This window comes from Papio anubis, chromosome 1, assembly GCF_008728515.1.
Source record: "Papio anubis isolate 15944 chromosome 1, Panubis1.0, whole genome shotgun sequence".
NCBI classification, from domain to species: Eukaryota; Metazoa; Chordata; class Mammalia; order Primates; family Cercopithecidae; genus Papio; species Papio anubis.
Window position 1 is genome coordinate 34528560 of NC_044976.1, and position 19725 is coordinate 34548284.

Here is a 19725-nt window from a genome sequence, read left to right on the forward strand (position 1 = left end):
TTGGAAGCTTGTAAAGTTCATTCTCCCTGCCTAACTCCCAGGGAGAACCTGGAGGTGTTTTCTGAAACCAAACCAAACCAGACCTCTGGCCCCAAAGCAGGGGTCTTTGCTGTCTCCTTCCTATATGGGGGTAGAGGGTGGGTACGCGGCCAGAGAGGAGTACGCCTTGCAAGAAAGACTGGAAGTGTCCACTCAAAAGTTATTGCTGGTACAAGGGCAGCCACTTCGTTCACTCAAGGCCGGTTTAGAGCGGTTGCTACCTGTTGGGGGACCCCACCCTGGTATGTGCCTCTCCCCACCTTTTCCCCTGAAGCCAAAAGCTTGTGAGGTGGGGGAGGGTGGGCCTGGGAAGGCTCTGTGCAAATTGTAGCTGGGAGCCTCCGGGCAAAAGGTGAGCGAAAGGGAGAGGCGGCTGGCCTAAAATTTAGGTAGGCGGGAAAAGCCTGTGACGGAGCTGTAACCGCTGCACAGGCCAAAGACCCTAGAGTCCTCACCCCGGGGTTGGGGGCTGAACCTGCTGAGCCGGGCCGCCCCCTCTCCACACCCACTCCCAGCACCTGGCCCGACCTATCGGCTGGCGGCTACGCCTCCTTTACCCTACTGTCTTGCCTCCGGTCGCGCCCTGCGCGGGCCCAGTACTCGGCCGTCAGCGGGAGCTGCCAGGCTCTGGAGGGCGCCCCGGAAACCATGGGTAAGTGCGGAGGCTTTGAGGTGGCCTCTCTCTGCAACCGTGGACATGGCAAGAGCCCACACCACCCCCCGGCCCCCGCTGCCCTCTACGGTGTCTGGGGACACGCCCGCCCTGGCCAGGCTGCCCCGCCTGGGTCTTTCTGAGCCGCGCGCCGGCCCCGTCTTCCGCCCGCAGAGGTCCTCGTCCTGGCCGGATACCGCGCGCAGAAGGAGGACGAGCTGAGTCTGGCGCCCGGGGACGTGGTCCGGCAGGTGCGCTGGGTGCCCGCGCGGGGCTGGCTTCGCGGAGAGCTGGGGGGCCGCTATGGCCTCTTCCCCGAGCGCCTGGTGCAGGTGAGGCCGAGCCAGGGGCGGGCTGTGGGGTCTCAGCGCGCGCCCCGCTGGAGCTGAGAGCGCCTTCCCCGTGCCCTGATTCCCAGGAAATCCCAGAGACCCTGCGGGGTTCCAGAGAGGCGCGGAGACCGCGCTGTGCGCGCCGCCGAGGTGAGCGCAAGGTCCGGGACGGGGTCCGGTGGGCAGGCGCGCAGAGTCAGTGCGACCCCGGCGCCTCTAGCTCTTGGTGAGGGGCGCGGCTCTGGGCGGGGCCCCGGGTCCGCTCTGCGGCCTGTGATTGGTTCTCGAGTACAATGCTCCGCCCTGGGGCGGGGCTGGAGGTACCAAAGGCTACGTGCGCGCCTCGCGCTACCCCCAGCTCCTCGTACTGGGGCGTCCGGCTCGAGCTCCGGTGTGCTTGTCCGGTGCTAGGTCATCCTGCCAAATACCCGGGGCCCCAAAGATGGTGCAAAGTGAACTTCAACTACAGCCCAGAGCAGGCGGACGAGCTGAAGCTGCAAGCTGGGGAGATCGTGGAAATGATAAAGGAGGTGAGGGGTGAGGTGATGGGACCGTTAGGGGAAAGATGATGGAACACGCCTCCCAAGTGAGCAGGGTGGGAAGTGAGGGTGTGGACAGTGGGAATGGCAACGGCGCAGATATGGGGAAGCACGGGATAGAGGGAGGAAGGGGCGCTTGGGCAGAATCAAGGGTGGAAGATTATCCTAGGGATCCTTGGGGCAGAACCAGATGCCCCTGCGTCCTCCCCCCTCCCCAGATTGAGGACGGCTGGTGGCTGGGGAAGAAGAACGGGCAGCTGGGAGCCTTCCCATCCAACTTTGTGGAATTGCTGGACAGTGGGCCCCCAAGTGAGACCTCGACCCTGTGACTCGCAATCTCCAATGACCCTCCCAGTGGCATGAGCCTGTGATTCACATATCCTGACCCTGTGACCCCTTTGACCCTCTCCCATGACCTAACCTGTGAATTAGCACCCTCCCTAACCTCACTGTCCCTCACCAGGCTTTGGTAACCCAGACATGCCTTCAGTCAGCTCTGGTCCCCAGCGGCCTCCCAAGGTAACTTGGCTCAGAGTGGGCACAGAGGTGGTGAGTTCCTCTTGGGGTGGTTGGAGGCTCATCTGGTTCCTCCCTGCCCCTTCCCCCACTAGCTGAGCAGCCTGGCCTATGACAGCCCTCCAGACTACCTGCAGACAGGTGAGCACCCATCCAAAGGGTCCCCCACCCCCTCAGCCACTCCCAAGGTTGTGACTTGGGGCCAGCTGGGCTGATGGAGGCGGGGGCTGCTGATGAATGGGGGAGGCTTGGCTTCAGAGGACAGTGGACTGACCTCTTCCCAGTCTCCCACCCTGAGGCCTACAGGGTCCTGTTTGACTACCAGCCTGAGGCCCCAGACGAGTTGACGCTGCGGAGGGGGGACGTGGTGAAAGTACTCAGCAAGGTGTGAGAGGAACAGGGTGGGGGGGCCCAAGGAAGTGGGTGTTGAGAAAGGGTAGACCTGCACATGTACCCCCGAATCTAAAATAAATGTTGAAATTACATCTATAAGAAGGAGTGGGACCCCGGAAAGGACCTTGGGGAACCTGGCTCACCTCCCCACCGGCGTGTTTCTTTCCCAGACCACAGAGGATAAGGGCTGGTGGGAAGGAGAATGTCAAGGACGAAGAGGAGTTTTTCCAGACAACTTCGTACTCCCACCACCGCCAGTGAGTACAGAGCCAAGACACTCAGGTGGTGGGGGCAGGCTATTTTGGACAAAGGTGGGGATCATGGCACTCTCCGGACCTAACTGAAGGGTCACTAAATGAGGGTGGACCTAGACATGTGGCGGCTCCTTTTGGAATATAATACCAGTTGAGTATCCCTTATCCAAAAGGTTCAGGACCAGAAGTGTTTCGGATTTGGGAATTTTTGCATATACATGAGATAGCTGCCGGGTGCGGTGGCTCACACCTGTAATCCCAGCACTTCTGGGAGGCCGAGGCAGGTGGATCACGAGGTCAGGAGTTCAAGACTAGCCTGGCCAACATGGTGAAACCCCGTCTCTACTAAAAATACAAAAATCAGCTGGGCGTGGTGGCACTCATGTGTAATCCCAGCTACTCAGGAGGCGGAGGTTGCAGTGAGCCCAGATTGTGCCATTGCACTCCAGCCTAGGCAACAAGAGCAAGACTCCATCTCAACAAAAAAAAAAAAAAAAAAAAAAAAGAGCTGTACACGACCTAAACACGAAATTCATTTATGTTGCATATACACCTTAAACCATAGCCTGAAGGTGATTTTATGCAATATTTTTAATAATTTTGTGCATGAAACAAAATTTTGACTGAGACCTGTAACATGAGTTAGGTCGGGTATGGAATTTTCCACTTAAGGCGTTATATTGGCACTCAAAAAGTTTCAGATTTTGGAGCATGTTCGAATTTTTTTTTTTTTTTTTTTTTTTGAGACAGAGTCTCGCTCTGTTGCCCAGACTGGAGTGTAGCAGCAGGATCGACGCTCACTGCAACCTCCCAGGTTGAAGCGACTCTCCTGTCTCAGCCTCAGAGTAGCTGGGATTACACGTGCATGCCACCACATCTGCCTAATTTTTGTATTTTTAGTAGAGACGGGATTTTGCCATGTTGACCAGACTGGTCTTGAACTTCTGTCCTCAAGTGATCCACCCACCTTTGCCTCCCAAAATGCTGGGATTTTAGGTGTGAGCCACTGTGCCTGGCCTGCATTTTGGATTTCTGATTTTTAGATTAGGGATGCTCACCCTTTACTTCTTTTCTGCATAGATCAAGAAGCTGGTCCCACGGAAAGTGGTATCTCGGCAATCAGGTGAGTGCCCAGGGAACCCAGGATTGGGGGGTGTTCTCTGGGAGACCCACTGGTCCAGTTGCTTATAAACACCCACAGCACCCCAGTGGTCCAGTATGCCCCTATAGGAGTCCCCTCACCTGTGGGCCAAGAGCTGGGTAGGAATGTATGTGAATCAATGTGTGGGTCAGTTTGTGTGTGTGTTAATATGTTAGTGTTTCTCTGTGTGTCCTGAGAATGTGGCTCTTGGTGGGTATAGATCTGTTTCATTTTGTAAGGAAACGTATGAATCTGTCTCTTCATATATAAGACTGTATATGTTCACATGTCTTATCTGTCAGTGAATAGCTCTGTCCGTGAGTCTGTAGAATGTCTTTTTATTTATCTTTTTTTATTTATTTTTTTGAGACGGAGTCTCGCTCTGTTGCCCAGGCTGGAGTGCAGTGGCGTGATCTCGGCTCACTGCAAGCTCTGCCTCCTGGGTTCACAGCATTCTCCTGCCTCAGCCTTCCAAGTAGCTGGGACTACAGGCGCCTGCCACCACACCCAGCTAATTTTTTGTATTTTTCATAGAGACGAGATTTCACCATGTTAGCCAGGATGGTCTCGATCTCCTGACCTTGTGATCCACCCGCCTCGGCCTCCCAAAGTGCTGGGACTACAGGCGTGAGCCACCGCACCCAGCCTTACTTATCTTTTAATGTAATATTTGACACATGTCAAAAGTATATGTAACACATATGTTATAAAATTTAACACCCACAGGCAAGGCACAGTGGTTCACGCCTGTAATCCCAGCACTTTGGGAGGCCAAGGCAAGTGGATCACCTGAGGTTAGGAGTTCAAGACCAGCCTGGCCAACATGGCAAAACCTTGTCTCTACTAAAAATATAAAAATTAGCCAGGCGTGGTGGGCATCCCTGTAATCCCAGGCTGGAGCGCAGTGGTGTAATCCCAGCTCACTGCCCTCTGCCTCCCGGGTTCGAGTGATTCTCCTGTCTTAGCCTCCCGAGTAGTGTGCACCACCATGCCCAGCTAATTTTGTATTTTTAGTAGAGATGGGATTTCACTATGTTAGCCAGTCTGGTCTTCGAGACCAGGGCACAGTGGCTCATGCCTGTAATCCCAGCACTTGGAGAGGCTGAGTGAGGCAGATCACCAGGTCGGGAGTTTGAGACCAGCCTGAATAACATGGTGAAACCCCGTCTCTACTAAAAATACAAAAATTAGCCAGGTATGGTGGCGGGCACCTGTAATCCCAGCTTCTTGGGAGGCTGAGGCGTGAGAATTGCTTGAACCCAGGAGATGGAGGTTGCAGTGAGCCTAGATGGCACCACTGCACTTCAGCCTGGGAAACAGAGTGAGACTCTGTCTCAAAAAAAAAAAAAAAGAAAGAAAAAGATATCATTTCCTGCTCCAAGTTTAGAAGGATAATCATCTATATTAAAACTTTTAAAATGTTGCTATTCATATTAGTGCTTTTATTCATGTAGTAATAATTTTAATGAGTGATACAATTATACCTTTTTCCCTATGGACAATGAGTTGTTCCAGCATCATTTATTATTTTCTTTTTTTTTTTTTTTTTTTTTTTTTTTGAGACGGAGTCTCGCTCTGTGGCCCAGGCTGGAGTGCAGTGGCGCGATCTCGGCTCACTGCAAGCTCCACCTCCCGGGTTCACGCCATTCTCCCGCCTCAGCCTCCGAGTAGCTGGGACTACAGGCGCCCGCCACCACGCCCGGCTAGTTTTTTGTATTTTTAGTAGAGACGGGGTTTCACCATGTTAGCCAGGATGGTCTCGATCTCCTGACCTCATGATCCACCCGCCTCGGCCTCCCAAAGTGCTGGGATTACAGGCTTGAGCCACCGCGCCCGGCCCATTTATTATTTTCTACATGTGAGTTTTATACAATTTTGGGGGTTTCTTTTTTCTTTTCGAGAAAGGGTCATTGGGTCTTTGTTACCCTGGTTGGAGTGCAGTGGCAATTGTAGCTCATTGCAGCTTCCACCTCCTGGGCTTAAGCGATTCTTCCACCTCAGCCTCTCTTGTAGCTGGGACTACAGGCACAAGCCACCATGTGCAGCTAGTCTTTTAATCTTTTTGTAGAGACAGGGTCTCACTGTGTTGCCCAGGCTGGTCTTGAAGTCCTGGGCTCAAGCAATTCTCCTGTTTTGGCCTCCCAAAGTGCTGGGATTAGAGGCATGAGCCACAGTGCCTGGCTTAGTTTTATACATAAAACTATAATCTATAATTTTATTTTATTTTATTTTATTTTTTTTTAGGCAGAGTCTCGCTCTGTCGCCCAGGTTGGAGTGCAGTGGCGCGATCTCGGCTCACTGCAACCTCCGCCTCCCAGGTTCATGCCATTCTCCTGCCTCAGCCTCCCGACTTGCTGGGACTACAGGTGCCTGCTACCATGCCTGGCTAAGTTTTTGTATTTTTAGTAGAGATGGGGTTTCACCGTGTTAGCCAGGATGGTCTTGATCTTCTGACCTCATGATCTGTCTGCCTCGGCTTCCCAAAGTGCTGGGATTACAAGCGTGAGCCACTGCACCCGGCCATAAAACTAGAATTTTTCATGAGGTTTATTCCCAGATATTCTTAGGTATCTCAGAGTTTTTAATGTGTCTTTAAAAAAACAGACATTCTTCTGTTTATTGCAGGAATACAGAAATGCATTGATTTTTGTATATTGTTTTTATAGCCAGCCATGGTGCTAAACTCTGATTATTTCTAGTAATTCATTTGTAGATTCTTTAAGTTTCCTATGAAGACAGACATGTCATTCGTGAATAATTTTTGTTTCATTCTCTTCATTCTTGCCTTTTAATTTCATTTTATTAATTTATTATAGCAATTAGGATCTCTCATATGATGTTAAATAGAAATAGTGATGGTGAACATCATCGTCATGTTCCTGATTTTGAATCTAGTTTTCGTTTTTCTTCTTTTTTCTTTCTTTTGAGACAGCGTCTTGTTCTGTTGCCCAGGCTGGAGTGCAGTGGCGCAATCTCAGCTCACTGCAACCTCCACCTCCCGGGTTCAAGCAATTCTCCTGCCTCAGCCTCCCAAGAAGCTGAGATTACAGGTGTGCACCACCATACCTGGCTAGTTTTTGTATTTTTAGTAGAGACGGGGTTTCACTATGTTGGTCAGGCTGGTCTCGAACTCCTGACCTCATGATCCGCCTGCCTCAGCCTCCCAAAGTGCTGGGATTACCGGCGTGAGCCACTGCGCCCTGGTCTCGAAGACCAGACTGGCTAACATAGTGAAACTCCATCTCTACTAAAAATATAAAATTAGCTGGGCATGGTGGTGCACACTACTTGGGAGGCTAAGACAGGAGAATCACTTGATTCTGTCACAGCCTCCCAAATAGCTGGGACTACGGGTGTGCACCACCACATCCGGCTAAATATTTTTGTATTTTTAGTAGAGATAGGGTTTCACCATGTTGGCAAGGCTGGTCTCAAACTCCTGACCTTGTGGTCTGCCTGGCTCGGCCTCCCAGAATGCTGGGATTACAGGTGTGAGCCACTATGCCTGGTCTATCTGGTGGATCTTATATAAGATGGGAATCGGCTGGGCATGGTGGCTCATACCTGTAATCCCAGCACTTTGGGAGGCTGAGGCAGGCAGATCATGAGGTCAGGAGATCGAGGCCATCTTGGCTAACACAGTGAAACCCCGTCTGTACTCAAAATACAAAAAAATAGCCAGGTGTGGTGGCACATGCCTGTAGTCCCAGCTACTCAGGAGGCTGAGACAGGAGAATTGCTTGAACCCAGGAGGCAGAGGTTGCAGTGAGCCGAGATCGCGCCACTGCACTCCAGCCTGGGTGACAGAGCGAGACTCTGTCTCTAAATAAATAAATAAGATGGGAATCATCTTTCCTTGCAAGCTGGTAAAACTTGTCTGTAAATTCATCTTGCCATATTTTTTTCATTATGGGATTATTTTAAACAACTTCTTCAATTTCTTTAATAGTTAAACAAAAGTCAGGGTAAAATTCTTGAATCAGTTGTGGAGTTACACGTTTTTAATTGTATATTTTATGTAAGTTTTCTAATTATTTGCATAAAGTTGTTCATAGTATACTCTTTTATTTTGGAGAGATAGGGTCTTGCTCTGTTGCCTAGGCTGGAGTGTGGTGGCACAATTGGAGCTCGCAGCCGCCTCAGACCTCAAGTGATCCTCCCACTGCAGCCTCCCGAGTAGCTAGGACTATAGGTGTGCACCACCACACCTGGCTAGTTTTTAAGTTTATCGTAGAGAAAAGGTCTTGCTATGTTGCCCAGGCTGATCTGGAATTCCTTTGCTCAAGTGATCCTCCTGCTTTGGCCTCCCAAAATACTGGGATTACAGTTGTGAGGCACTTCACTCAGCTCTTTCTGTTATCTTTTTAATGAAAACTGTCCTGGTGGGTATGAAGTGGTATCTCATTATGGGTTTGATTTGCATTTCTCTGATGGCTAATGATGCTGAGCATATTTTCATGTGCTTATTTCTTTTGGAGAAATGTCTGTTTGGATCCTTTGCCTATTTAAAAAATTGGATTATTTGTCTTTTTACTATTGAGTTAGAAGAGTTCTCTGTATATTCTAGATAGAAGTCCCTAATCACATATATGCATATATGGTTTGCAATATTTTCTCCCATTCTCCCTTTTTTTTTTTAAGTCTTGCTCTGTTGCCCAAGCTGGAATACAGTGGCATAATCTCAGCTCACTGCAACCTCCCCCTCCCGGCTTCAAGCGATTTTCCTGGGTCAGCCTCCCAAGTAGCTGGGATGACAGGTGTGCGCCACCACACCTGGCTGATTTTTGTATTTTTAGTAGAGACGGGGTTTCACCATGTTGCCCAAGTGGTCTTGAACTCCTACCTTGTAATCCATCCACCTCATCCTCCCAAAGTTTTTCTCTTTCTTCAGGTTGTCTTTTCACTTCTTGATGGTGTCCCTTGATGTACAAAAGTTTTACATTTTGATGAAGTCCCATTTATCTAATTTTTTGGTTGGCTGTGCTTTTGAACCAATGTCAGATCCCAAGATTACACTCCAAATTGAGATGCCTTCAACTTAGCCAGTGAAGCTGCTGATCCTCAGTTTGCCCTACCCTGCAGAACATCCATGTGGACCAAGCTGAGGGGCCGGGGATGAAAGCAGCCCTAGGCAAGAACATTATCAAGCATACAAAATGCTCTGCAAATTACCCCAGCACTTTGAGAGGCTGAGGCGGGCACATTGCTTGAGGTCACGAGTTTGAGAACAGCCTGGCCGACGGGGTGAAACCCTGTCTCTACCAAAAAATACAAAAATTAGCAGGGCGTGGTGGCAGGCGCCTGTCATCCCAACTATCTGGGAGGCTAAGGCATGAGAATCGCTTGAACCTGTGAGGTGGAGGTTGTAGTGAGCCGAGATCGCGCCACTGCCCTCCAGCCTGGGTGACAGAGCCAGACTGTCTCAAAAAAAAAAAAAAAAAAATCCTTCGCAAATTATCTCATGCCTTTGGATAATTTCCAGAGCATTGAAATGGTTGTTGGATTTTTTTTTTTTTCTTTTTTGAAATGGTTGTTGGATTTTTTTTTTTTTTTTCTTTTTTTGGGGGTAGGGAAGGAGTCTCGCTCTGTCTCCCAGACTGGAGTGCAATGGCACAATCTCGGCTCCTTGCAACCTCCACCTCCTGGGTTCAAGTGATTCTCCCCTGTTAGCCTCCTGAGTAGCTGGGATTACAGGCACCCACCATCATGCCCGGCTAATTTCTGTATTTTTGCAGAGAGGGGGTTTCACCATGTTGGCCAAACTGGTCTCGAACTCCTGACCTCAGGTGACCCGCCCACTTCGGCCTCCCAAAGTGCTGGGATTACAGGTGTGAACCACTGCGCCCGGCCTGTTGGATCATTTTTGTCCAGCTTCATAGTTGCCTTGTGAGGAGAGGATTTGTCCACCACCTCATTCAGCCAGAGCCAAGCCCTGCTTCTGTCATTCCTCCCTCCTAACATTGCTCTCATTCTGTGCATTCCTTGTCTCACTGCACCTCTAGTTTATAAATTCTCTCTCTAGCCTTTTGGCTCTGTTTGCTCTGTAACCTGTACCGGCAACATAACCAATATGCATATAAGTAAGTGGATTTATGTTGCATTTTTTTTTTTCAAGAATGCTATTTTTCATCTCTAGTATTTCCGTTTTCTATGTGGTAATTTTCCAAACCTGTGTGGTTATTCCTGATTGTCCTTTGTTCCATGCACATCCTGAATTTCTTCAAATATGTTATACATAGCTATTCAGTATTCTCTACTTGACACTTCCACTATCTGTTGTATGTTGTGTCTGCTGACTCCATTCTTGGTGACCTGCCCTCTGGCGTGTTTTGTGACCTTTGTTTATGAGCTGATAGCTGGATTTTAATCTGTGGGACTCTTGCAGGTCTTAGTAGAAGAAGAATTCTTCCAGCGAGAATTTGCTTTTTTGTTTTGTTTTTTTGAGGTGAAGTCTTGCTCTGTCACCTGGGCTAGAGTGCAGTGATGTGATCTCAGTCACTGCAACCTCCTCCTTCCGGGTTCAAGCGATTCTCGTGCTTCAGCCTCCCTAGTAGCTGGGATTACAGGCATGTGCCACCATGCCCGGCTAATTTTTGTAGTTTTAGCAGAGATGAGGTTTCACCATGTTGGCCAGGTTGGTCTCGAACTCCTGACCTCAGGTGATCCACCTGCCTTGGCCCCACAAAGTGTTGGGATTACAGGCATGAGCCACCGTACCCGGCCGAGAATTTGCTTTTACTTCTGCCAGTGGCCAGAGAACACCACCCACCAGAAGCCGCTTCGGTCCTCCTGAAGAAAGGTGGCACTGCTGTGTGGTACTGAGCTCGGGGCCTGTGGTGAGCTGAGGAAGCAGAGCCCAGGGCCCTGGCTTCACACCACAGGGCCCAGGCTCAGTAGCCACAGAGCAGAGCTGCCCTCCCTCTGCCTTTCTGGCTTCAGTTCTCTCTCTTTTTTTCTTTATCTTTATCTTTTTTTTTTTTTTTTGAGACTAAGTTTTGCTCTTGTTACCCAGGCTGGAGTGCAATGGCATGATCTGGCTCACTGCAACCTCCACCTCCCAGGTTCAAGTGATTCTCCTGCCTCAGCCCCCCAAATAGCTGGGACTGCAGGTGCCCGCCACCACACCTGGCTAATTTTTGTATTTTTTAGTAGAGATGGGGTTTCACCATGTTGGTCAGGCTGATCTTGAACTCCTGACCTCAAGTTGATCCTCCCACCTCAGCCTCCCAAAGTGCTGGGATTATAGGCGTGAGCCACTGGGAGTGCTGGGATTACAGGTGTGAGCCACTGCACCTGGCCCAGTCCTCTCTTCTGTAGACCTCCTTTACCTTTTAACTCCAACAGTGCCTCAAAATTGTGTCCTCAGCAGGATATAATTGCTTTCTGATGGGAGCACCCTACAGAGCATCTAATCAGCCATACCGTGTAAGAAGCAGAAGTCAGCCGGGCGTGGTGGCTCACGCCTGTAATCCCAGCACTTTGGGAGGCCGAGGCGGGTGGATCACGAGGTCAGGAGATCGAGACCATCCTGGCTAACATGGTGAAACCCCGTCTCTACTAAAAATACAAAAAACTAGCCAGGCGTGGTGGCGGGCGCCTGTAGTCCCAGCTACTCAGGAGGCTGAGGCAGGAGAATGGCGTGAACCCGGGAGGCGGAGCTTGCAGTGAGCCGAGATCGCGCCACTGCACTCTAGCCTGGGCGACACAGCGAGACTCCGTCTCAAAAAAAAAAAAAGAAAAAAAAGAAGCAGAAGTCAAAGTTAACATTTACTGAGCTTTGACCATCTGGCTGCCAGTCTTCTGGGCACCTCGCATGTATTAAAAGTCACTCAGACCTCACAACCACCCTACAAAGGTGTGTGTTAGTTGTCCATGTTTTATAAATGAGGACATTGAGGCATAGATCACTTGGCAAGTTCCCACACAACTAGCAAGGAGTGGAGCTGAAATTCAGAGCCTGGTGTCTGGCTGTGGGATCCATGCCCCCACCGTCAGATTTGTGGATTTGTATACGTATCTGCGTGTGATTATATATAGGAGTTAACATCAGCACTTGTGCACAAGCCAGAGTGGCTGTTTTTCTAAGGATCTGAATGTCACTGTGTGTAACTGCCTTCAGGCGATGCTCATGTCACCTTAGTGTGCCCTTCTCTGGCCACCCCATTTAAAATGGTTCCTTCCTCTGCCTAGTGTTTTTTTGTTTTGTTTTGGTTTTTTGAGACAGTTTTACTCTTGTCGCCCAGGCTGGAGTACAGTGGCGCGATCTTGGCTCACTACAACCTCTGCCCTCCTGGGTTCAAGCAATTTTCCTGCCTCAGCCGGAGTAGCTGAGATTACAGGTGCACGACACCATGCCTGGCTAATTTTTGTGTTTTTAGTAGAGACGGGGTTTCACCATGTTGACCAGGCTGGTCTTGAACTCCTGACCTCAAGTGATCTGCCCACCTTGGCCTCTCAAAGTGTCAGGATTACAGGTGTGGGCCACCGTGCCCAGCCCCTCTGCCTAGTCTTGTAAGTCACACTTAATAACTCTTTAACACACTATGTATTTTACTCCTTGTATTTATGTCTGCTTCCCCAATAGAACACGAGCTCAGTCTGGCTGCTGTGGGAAGAACACACTCTAGGTGGGGTGGGTACAGCCAAAACCCAGGTTGGAGGCTGTTGGAATGTCCAGGTGAAGGTGACGGTGACTTGATCTAGAGCACTTAGTGGTGGAGGTGGTGACAAGTGATGGAATTCAGGAAATACCTGGACAGTAGTGTGGACAGGATTTACTGATGGTTTGGATGTGCCTCACAAGGAAATAAAAGGAGTCATCTGTCATCCAAACAAGTGGGTAAATGGGCCAGATGGGGACCGTGGGGAGAGGGGTAGATTCAAGGGTCATGGGTTTGGGAAGCAAGAGATTGGTTTGGGATATGCTAACAGTGTGATGCCCATCAGCTCTCCAAGTGTAAGTATTGAGAGGGAAGTCAGAGTCTGGAGTCAGAGGAAGGAGCTAGAGATGAAAATTTGGGAATCATTGGCTTATTGATAATTAAATCGATAAGATTGGGTGGTATCTCTAGAGAGTAAATGAGAGAGAAGATAAAGAATTCTGAGGGTGGGCTGGGTGCGATGGCTCACGCCTGTAATCCCAGCACTTTGGGAGGCCGAGGTGGATGGATCACGAGGTCAGGAGATCGAAACCATCCTGGCCAACACGGTGAAACCCTGTCTCTACTAAATATACAAAAAATTAGTTGGGTGTGGTGGCAGTCACCTGTAGTCCCAGCTACTCAGGAGGCTGAGGCAGGAGAATGGGGTGAACCCGGGAGGCAGAGCTTGCAGTGAGCCAAGATCGCGCCACTGCACTCCAGCCTGGACGACAGCGAGACTCCATCTCAAAAAAAAAAAAAAAACCCACAAAAATTGGCCAGGTGCAGTGTAATCACGCCTGTAATCCCTGCACTTTGGGAGACCGAGGCAGGTGGATCACGAGGTCAGGAGATCAAAACCATCCTGGCTAACACGGTGAAGCCCCATCTCTACTAAAAATACAAAAACAAATTAGCCGGGCATGGTGGCGGCGCCTGTAGTCCCAGCTACTAGGGAGGCTGAGGCAGGAGAATGGCGTGAACCCGGGAGGCAGAGCTTGCACAGAGCGAGACTCCGTCTCAAAATAATAATAATAATAATAGTAATAGAAAAATTAGCCGGGTGTGGTGGCGCATACTCAGACAAGATTAGCCTCCTGCCCACAGTCCCCTGCATACAGCACAAGACAGGGCCAGCGACTGTCAGATGGATGAATGCTCCACTCCTCTCTCTTCCCAGCTCCTATTAAGGAACCAAAAAAGTTGATGCCCAAAACATCCCTCCCCACAGTCAAGAAACTAGCGACAGCCGCCACTGGGCCCAGCAAAGCCAAGTAAGGAGCAGGATGGGGTTGGGGGAAGGAGGAGGGTAGAAGGAACACCCCTCCCTGTGCCCCACCCTGAGGGCCTGATGAAGATATGTTCCAGGACATCTCGGACACCCAGCAGGCACAGTCAGAAGCTCACTTCCCGAGACTCAGGTAAGGGCTGCCCTCCAGTGCAGGGAGGACGGGAGGACAGGGATGGGGTGGCTGTGCGGATGGACAGAGGTGGGAAGAGACTGAGGGTCAGAGTAGGCTTGGGTCCCTGAAGTTCTGCTCTCTTAGGCCCCAGTGGTGGCTTCCAAAGCGGGGGTTCGTGTCACCCTGGCCGAAAGCGATCCAAAACCCAGACTCCCCAGCAACGCTCTGTGTCCAGTCAGGTGAGGGGCAGGAGACATGGGAGAGGGGATGATGGGCAGAGGCTGGTTCCCAGCTGTGGTGTGCACGGGTGAAGTCTCCCAGGCCAAGGGGAACCAGACTCAACCTCAGCTGAGACTTCACCTCCCATCATGGCAGGAGGAAGAGCACAGCAGCCCAGCAAAGGCCCCCTCTGTGAAGAGAACCCCCATGCTGGACAAGACCACAACTCCAGAGAGGCCCCCAGCTCCAGAGAATGCCCCCGGCTCCAAGAAGATCCCGGTTCCTGACAAGGTCCCCTCCCCAGAGAAGACCCTCACTCTAGGCGACAAGGCCTCTATCCCAGGGAACTCCACCTCGGGGAAGATCCCAGCTCCTGACATAGTCCCCACCCCAGAGAGGATGGTGACTCCAGAGGACAAGGCCTCTATCCCAGAGAACTCCATCCCAGAGGAGGCCCTGACTGTGGACAAACCCTCCACTCCAGAGAGGGTCTTTTCAGTGGAAGAGGCCAATGGCCCAGAAGTCCCACCAATGGATAAAGTCCCTGATCCAAAGATGGCCCCTCTGGGGGATGAGGCCCCCACCCGAGAAAAGGTCTTGACCCCAGAGCTTTCTGAAGAAGAGGTGTCCACCAGAGATGACACTCAATGCCATCACTTCTCTTCGGAGGAAGCCCTGCAGAAGGTCAAGTCCTTTGTAGCCAAAGAGGCTCCATCATCCCAGGAGAAGGCCCACACACCAGAGGCACCCCCACTCCAGCCTCCTTCCTCAGAGAGGTGCCTGGGAGAGATGAAATGCCCCCTAGTTAGAGGGGACAGCTCCCCACACCAGGCTGAGTTGAAGTCTGGGCCAGCGTCCAGGCCTGCTCTTGAGAAGCCCCACCCCCAGGCAGAGGCTACAATGCTTCTAGAGGAGGCACTTTCCAAAGAGGAGAGGACCCCTGAAGAGGAGGCATCCCCCAACGAGGAAAGGCCTCTGAGAGAGGAGGTGCTCCCGAAAGAGGGAGTGGCTTCCAAAGGGGAGGTGCTCCCCAAAGCGGGAGTGGCTTCCAAAGAGGAGGTGCTCCCCAAAGAGGGAGTGGCTTCCAAAGGAGAGGTGCTCCCCAAAGAGGGAGTGGCTTCCAAAGGGGAGGTGCTACCCAAAGAGGGAGTGGCTTCCAAAGGGGAGGTGCTCCTCAAAGAGGGAGTGGCTTCCAAAGAGGTGCTCCCCAAAGGGGGAGTGGCTTCCAAGGAGGAGGTGCTCCCCAAAGAGGGAGTGGCTTCCAAAGAGGAGGTGCTCCCCAAAGAGGGAGTGGCTTCCAAAGAGGAGGTGACCCCGAAAGAGGAAGTGGCTCCAAAAGAGGAGGTGCCCCCTATAGAAACAGCCTTTGCCCAAAAAACACATCCTATCAAGCCGTCTCCAGACTCCCAAGAGACACTCACGCTCCCCTCCTTGCTTCCGCAAAACTACACGGAAAACAAGAATGAGGGAGTCGATGTAACATCGCTGAGGGGCGAGGTGGAGTCTCTAAGGAGGGCGCTGGAGCTGATGGGGGTGCAGCTGGAGTGAGTGGGTAGCGGCGGGGGTTGTGGAAGGTAGGGTCCCCCCTAGCCCTCACCTGCCCAGCGCCTCACCTCCGCCTTGGCCCGCAGGAGGAAGCTGACCGACATCTGGGAGGAGCTGAAGAGCGAGAAGGAGCAGCGCCAGCGGCTGGAGGTGAGGCGCGGGTCCTGGCGGGAGCGGGCTGGTGGCGGGTGGCCCCCTGACACAGTCTCCACCTCACTCCCGGCCAGGTCCAGGTGATGCAGGCGACCCAGAAGTCCCAGACCCCGCGCATCATCCACGCGCAGACGCAGACCTACTGAGGGCGGGCCTGGGAAGGGACCGCGGCCTGTCCTGGCTGGGGCCACCCACGTCCTTGCACACGACTTTGGGAAACGCGAGAAAGTAAACTCTGCCTCGCAAGGGGCCACGCCGGTCTGGTCGCTAGGGGCGGGGTCTGCGCGGGGGCAGGGCCTGGGCCTCCGCATTCCTGACGGTCCCTCCCGGGCACATCTGTCCAACATGTGGCTCCCATTACCGTTCCCAAGGCCTGCGCGCGGCTATTTTTATCCACCGGATGGTGAGGGGCGGGGGATGGTGTCTCCTTCGGACGCCAGCAGCGCGCTGGAGAAATGGCGGGCAGGAGGGGCCCAGGCGGGGTCGGGCTCTGACGCCCAGCCTAGATTCCGGAATCCAGCTGTGCGCCGGGGAGGAGCCGAGAGGGCCTTCTCGCGAGCTCCGACCCCTCCCAGCTGGCCTCCCTGTCCGCTCAGAGGGACCCCTGCCCTCTCGTTTGAACGCACCTCGGTGAAGACGTGAACGGCCCAGCCCAGCACGCATGCTTACACCGGGGCTAGTAGGACCTTAGCCTCTAGGTCAGGGTCCCTAGGCCTGGTGTGTGTGTGTCATTGCAATGTATGAACCCAAGGCACTGTAGGGACAGGGCTACGTGTGCCCAGGCGTTTGCCGGTAAGGAATGCGTTGTGAGTGAGGAATGCGCGTGCACTTGCTCTGTGTGTGAGGCTGGGTGCAGGCCTGTGGCCTTCTGCCTTTCCGCTGGCTGTGAAGTGAACGCGGGCAGGTGTGCTGTGTCGTGGGGTTGGTGGGTGGGGGTGGTGCAGCTAGGGTAAAGGAGTCAAGGGGGGGCCTCAGCCCTAGGACCCCTGCGTGGCAGGAGCCTGGGGGCCGCTGGGGGCAGGAGTAACAGAGGGAGAGACTGAGTCACTGAGAATGCAGCTTTCTTTCATTTGGTCACTTCACCTCTTCATCACCCCCAGAGAGGGAGTGGGGACCCCGCATCCTGCCCCCTCCCCGCCCCTGGGGTCTTCTGGCAGGACTGGGGAAGAGAGACTCGCGGGGGCTGGCGGTCCACGCCCAGTAGCACCTGGGGGCCGTGGGGGCCGAGGCAGTCCGAAGGTCCGGAGCAGGTCTGGGCTCATGTGCAGGTCCGGTACCCCAAGCGCCTTGCAGCGGGAGCCGGGGCCCATCAGTAATAGTGCATGCGGCCCAGGGTGCCCGCGCCCGTGGCCGTGGGGCTGGGCCCCAGCGTGCCTGTGCCCAGCAGGTCCGGCTGCCCGGTGCGCCAGATCTCCCGCAGGATCCTCTCACGCTCCTCCAGCCGCTGCGCCCGCTCCAGCTCCTCCGCCGATGTGAAGACGTTGACACTGAGGGGCCCGTCGGGCTCCGCGGACAGCTCGGGGCCCGGCAGCGTGTCGTCGGGGCCCAGCCGCGTCACCGTGTCCTCCTCGTCCTCGTCGTCGTCCTCGGGCTCCAGGGTGCTGCTGCGGGGGTCCCGGCGCTGAGCCGGGCCCCGGGGCCGCGGGCGGGGCGCCCACGAGATGCTGATGACGAGCAGGCAGAGGGTGAGCAGCAGGCCGAAGCAGACGCCCAGCACGAAGTAGAGGCCGAAGCTCTCGGGGTTGGCTGCGGGGCACAGGGCGGGGGTCACGGAGAGGGCCGGGCGGGTGAGGGTCGTCCCACTTCCAACAGACCCCAGGTTCAAGGTGTGGGGACGAGGCCCGTAACCCCTACTCGAAGGGCATTAGGAACCGCCAGCGGGCAAGGGGGCGGGGAGCGGGGCGGAGGGGACGGGCAAGGCGCTGGGGAGGGAAGGGGATGGTGGGCAGGGAAGGGTTCAGGCCCCCAGTCTTCCGGCGCCCGCCCTCACCGCGGATGTGCGCGTAGGCAGCCAGGCTGTTGCTGAGCAACTCCATGTCCCTTCGCGGGGCATCCATGCTGCTCTGGGGGGCAGCTCCCCTGCCAGCCTGCGAGGTCAGCAAAGTCAGATCCTCCTCCCAGCCTGGAGCCCACCCCGACCCCTTCCGCGGGCAGCTCCTCTCCCGGGAGCCGCGGCCCCAGGTTCCACCCTGGAAAGAACGCTTCCCTAACTTCGTGGCGGCCCTCGGCCCTGCCGGGGGGAACCCCTCTCCCGGGCGCGGACGCCCCTCCAGCCCGGGGAGCAGCGCCGGGGACCGCGGGAGGCCCCGCCCCCTGGTGAGGTCCCCAGCCGAGGCCCGGTTCCGCTGTCCCCGGACGGGATGGAGGATAGGAACACTGAGCCTCCACGCCCCAGGCGGGCTCCAGGAAGGGAAACCGCCTCCCTCCTCGCCCGGCCGCCCTGCGGGGACCCACCGGCCCGGGGCCGGGCCCACTCACCGTCAGCGCCCCGCTTCCCGGCTGCCCGGCCCCGGCGCGTCCAGCGGCCGCATACACTGGGCCCCGCCGCCCCCACCCGCTCCGGTCCCGCCGCCCCTCCGGCCCCGCTGGGCTCCCAGACCGCGGCAGCGCGGGCGGGACACGGGCCGAGGGACGAGCCGGCGGAAAGTTTCCTCCGAGGAAAGAGGAGGGACGGGGAGGGACGGGGAGGGACGGGGCGGGACGGGGCGGGGCGGGGCGGGCGGGGAGGCGGGGAGGAAAAGGGCTGGGAGAGGAAGGGGAGAGGAGCGGGCAGCCGGGAGGAGGGAGATCCCGGCCCGCGGGCCGTCCGTCCCCCACAGGAAACCGCCGGGGAGGCCGCGGCAGGGACCCGCCCCCAGGCCACTAACAACAACAACAGCGAGGCTGGAGCTCTGCCTGCGTGCGGGCCGAGGGCTAAACCCTGGACAGGTTCTTTGACTTACTCCGGCTGACAACCCTACGACGTGGTACCATTATCCCCACTTCGCAGATAATATAAACAGAGTCTTGGAGAGATTGAATTGACTTTACAAAAACTGTCGGGATTTGAACCTGCTGTTCTCTGACCCTAAAGCCTGAGCTCAAAACCCACCGCTCCCCCTCCTAGGAGGCCCCATCCAGGGAAGGCTGCTTCTCTTCCCCAGACCCATGCCGGTCTGGAAGGGAGGGGACTGTCCACCCCTCCTCCCTGGGCCCAGGCTTGAATGTGCCCCCTGGCCGAGCTCTGGTCTGGTCACGCAGGGTTAATGATTGTTAGACTCCAGCTTTGAGCCAGGCACCGTCCAGCAGCCTCGCAGTCCCCAGCGTGGGGCCTCTGTGCCTGCAAGCTCCTGAGCTCTTGTGCACCAAGCAGCTTGTGGCGGCTTGTGGCAGATCCCACCCCATCCCGCCCCCCACCCCAAGGCTAAACCTACCTGTGCTCACACAGGCATTTCCCACCTGGGCTTGTGCATGCAATGTGGTGTGTGATCAGTGTGTGTGGCTGGGGGCTTCTTTCTGCCCTGTCTCCCCGGGGCCCCCCATCATGGGCCTCCCCTCCCTTGTTGGAGCTAGGATGAGGGGGAGGCCGTCTTGGCGGGAGCCTTAGAGAGGAGGAGGGAAGGGGGAGAGGAAATTGCAGACATAGCTGAAGGCGCTGCCTGAGGCCTGCGGGCCAGCGACCCTTTCTCTGTCCGGGCTGCAGACCCCTACTCCCCCAGTCCCGAGACTGGGTTCAAGTGGAGGGCATATCTAGATGGGGGAGGACCAGGACTGACTCCTATGGGGATGGAAAAGGGACTCCTGGGTGTTTTTGTGACTGTTGAGTCTGTTCTGTGAATGTGTGGGGAGGTATTTTTGCCCATATCTATATATTTGTCTATTAATGTGATGTATTTGAATATTGTTGTGGGGGCGAGTATG

At 54.4% G+C, this 19725-nt stretch overlaps 2 protein-coding genes across 5 annotated transcripts; one reads left to right on the forward strand and one right to left on the reverse strand.

Annotated features, from left to right (window-relative positions):
• Positions 1–639: 639 nt before the first annotated feature.
• On the forward strand, positions 640–16076 carry SH3D21 (SH3 domain containing 21). Of its 4 annotated transcripts, none has more exons than XM_021939410.2 (16): positions 640–691; positions 866–1023; positions 1110–1173; positions 1435–1553; positions 1781–1871; positions 2026–2081; positions 2174–2219; positions 2363–2463; positions 2642–2728; positions 3806–3848; positions 13686–13779; positions 13874–13926; positions 14053–14147; positions 14284–14903; positions 15759–15822; positions 15900–16076. In XM_021939410.2, the coding sequence occupies exons 1-16, from the start codon at positions 688–690 to the stop codon at positions 15969–15971; spliced, it is 1767 nt and encodes a 588-aa protein (XP_021795102.2). In that variant the 5' UTR covers positions 640–687; the 3' UTR covers positions 15972–16076. The 4 variants fall into 4 exon arrangements, with proteins under 4 accessions (XP_021795102.2, XP_009203142.3, XP_009203148.2 ...); XM_009204878.4 differs by having other exon boundaries at positions 642–691; positions 14284–15671; XM_009204884.4 differs by lacking the exons at positions 640–691; positions 866–1023; positions 1781–1871 and having other exon boundaries at positions 1094–1173; positions 14284–15671.
• Positions 16077–16869: 793 nt separating this feature from the next.
• On the reverse strand, positions 16870–18488 carry EVA1B (eva-1 homolog B). The gene is made up of 3 exons (XM_003891599.4): positions 18304–18488; positions 17816–17912; positions 16870–17571 (listed from the first exon to the last, which is right to left on the reverse strand). The coding sequence occupies exons 2-3, from the start codon at positions 17880–17882 to the stop codon at positions 17135–17137; spliced, it is 504 nt and encodes a 167-aa protein (XP_003891648.1). The 5' UTR covers positions 17883–17912; positions 18304–18488; the 3' UTR covers positions 16870–17134.
• Positions 18489–19725: the final 1237 nt, after the last annotated feature.

Excerpts from the sequence above, each read along its gene's own strand:
- SH3D21 (XM_009204878.4), top strand. Across the intron at positions 2,082-2,173 it reads GTCCCCAGCGGCCTCCCAAG|CTGAGCAGCCTGGCCTATGA; the intron begins GTAACTTGGCTC and ends TTCCCCCACTAG. Across the intron at positions 2,729-3,805 it reads TCGTACTCCCACCACCGCCA|ATCAAGAAGCTGGTCCCACG; the intron begins GTGAGTACAGAG and ends TTTTCTGCATAG.
- EVA1B (XM_003891599.4), bottom strand. The coding sequence starts at position 17,882 with ATGGATGCCCCGCGAAGGGACATGGAGTTGCTCAGCAACAGCCTGGCT. Across the intron at positions 17,572-17,815 it reads TGCCTACGCGCACATCCGCG|CCAACCCCGAGAGCTTCGGC; the intron begins GTGAGGGCGGGC and ends TGTGCCCCGCAG.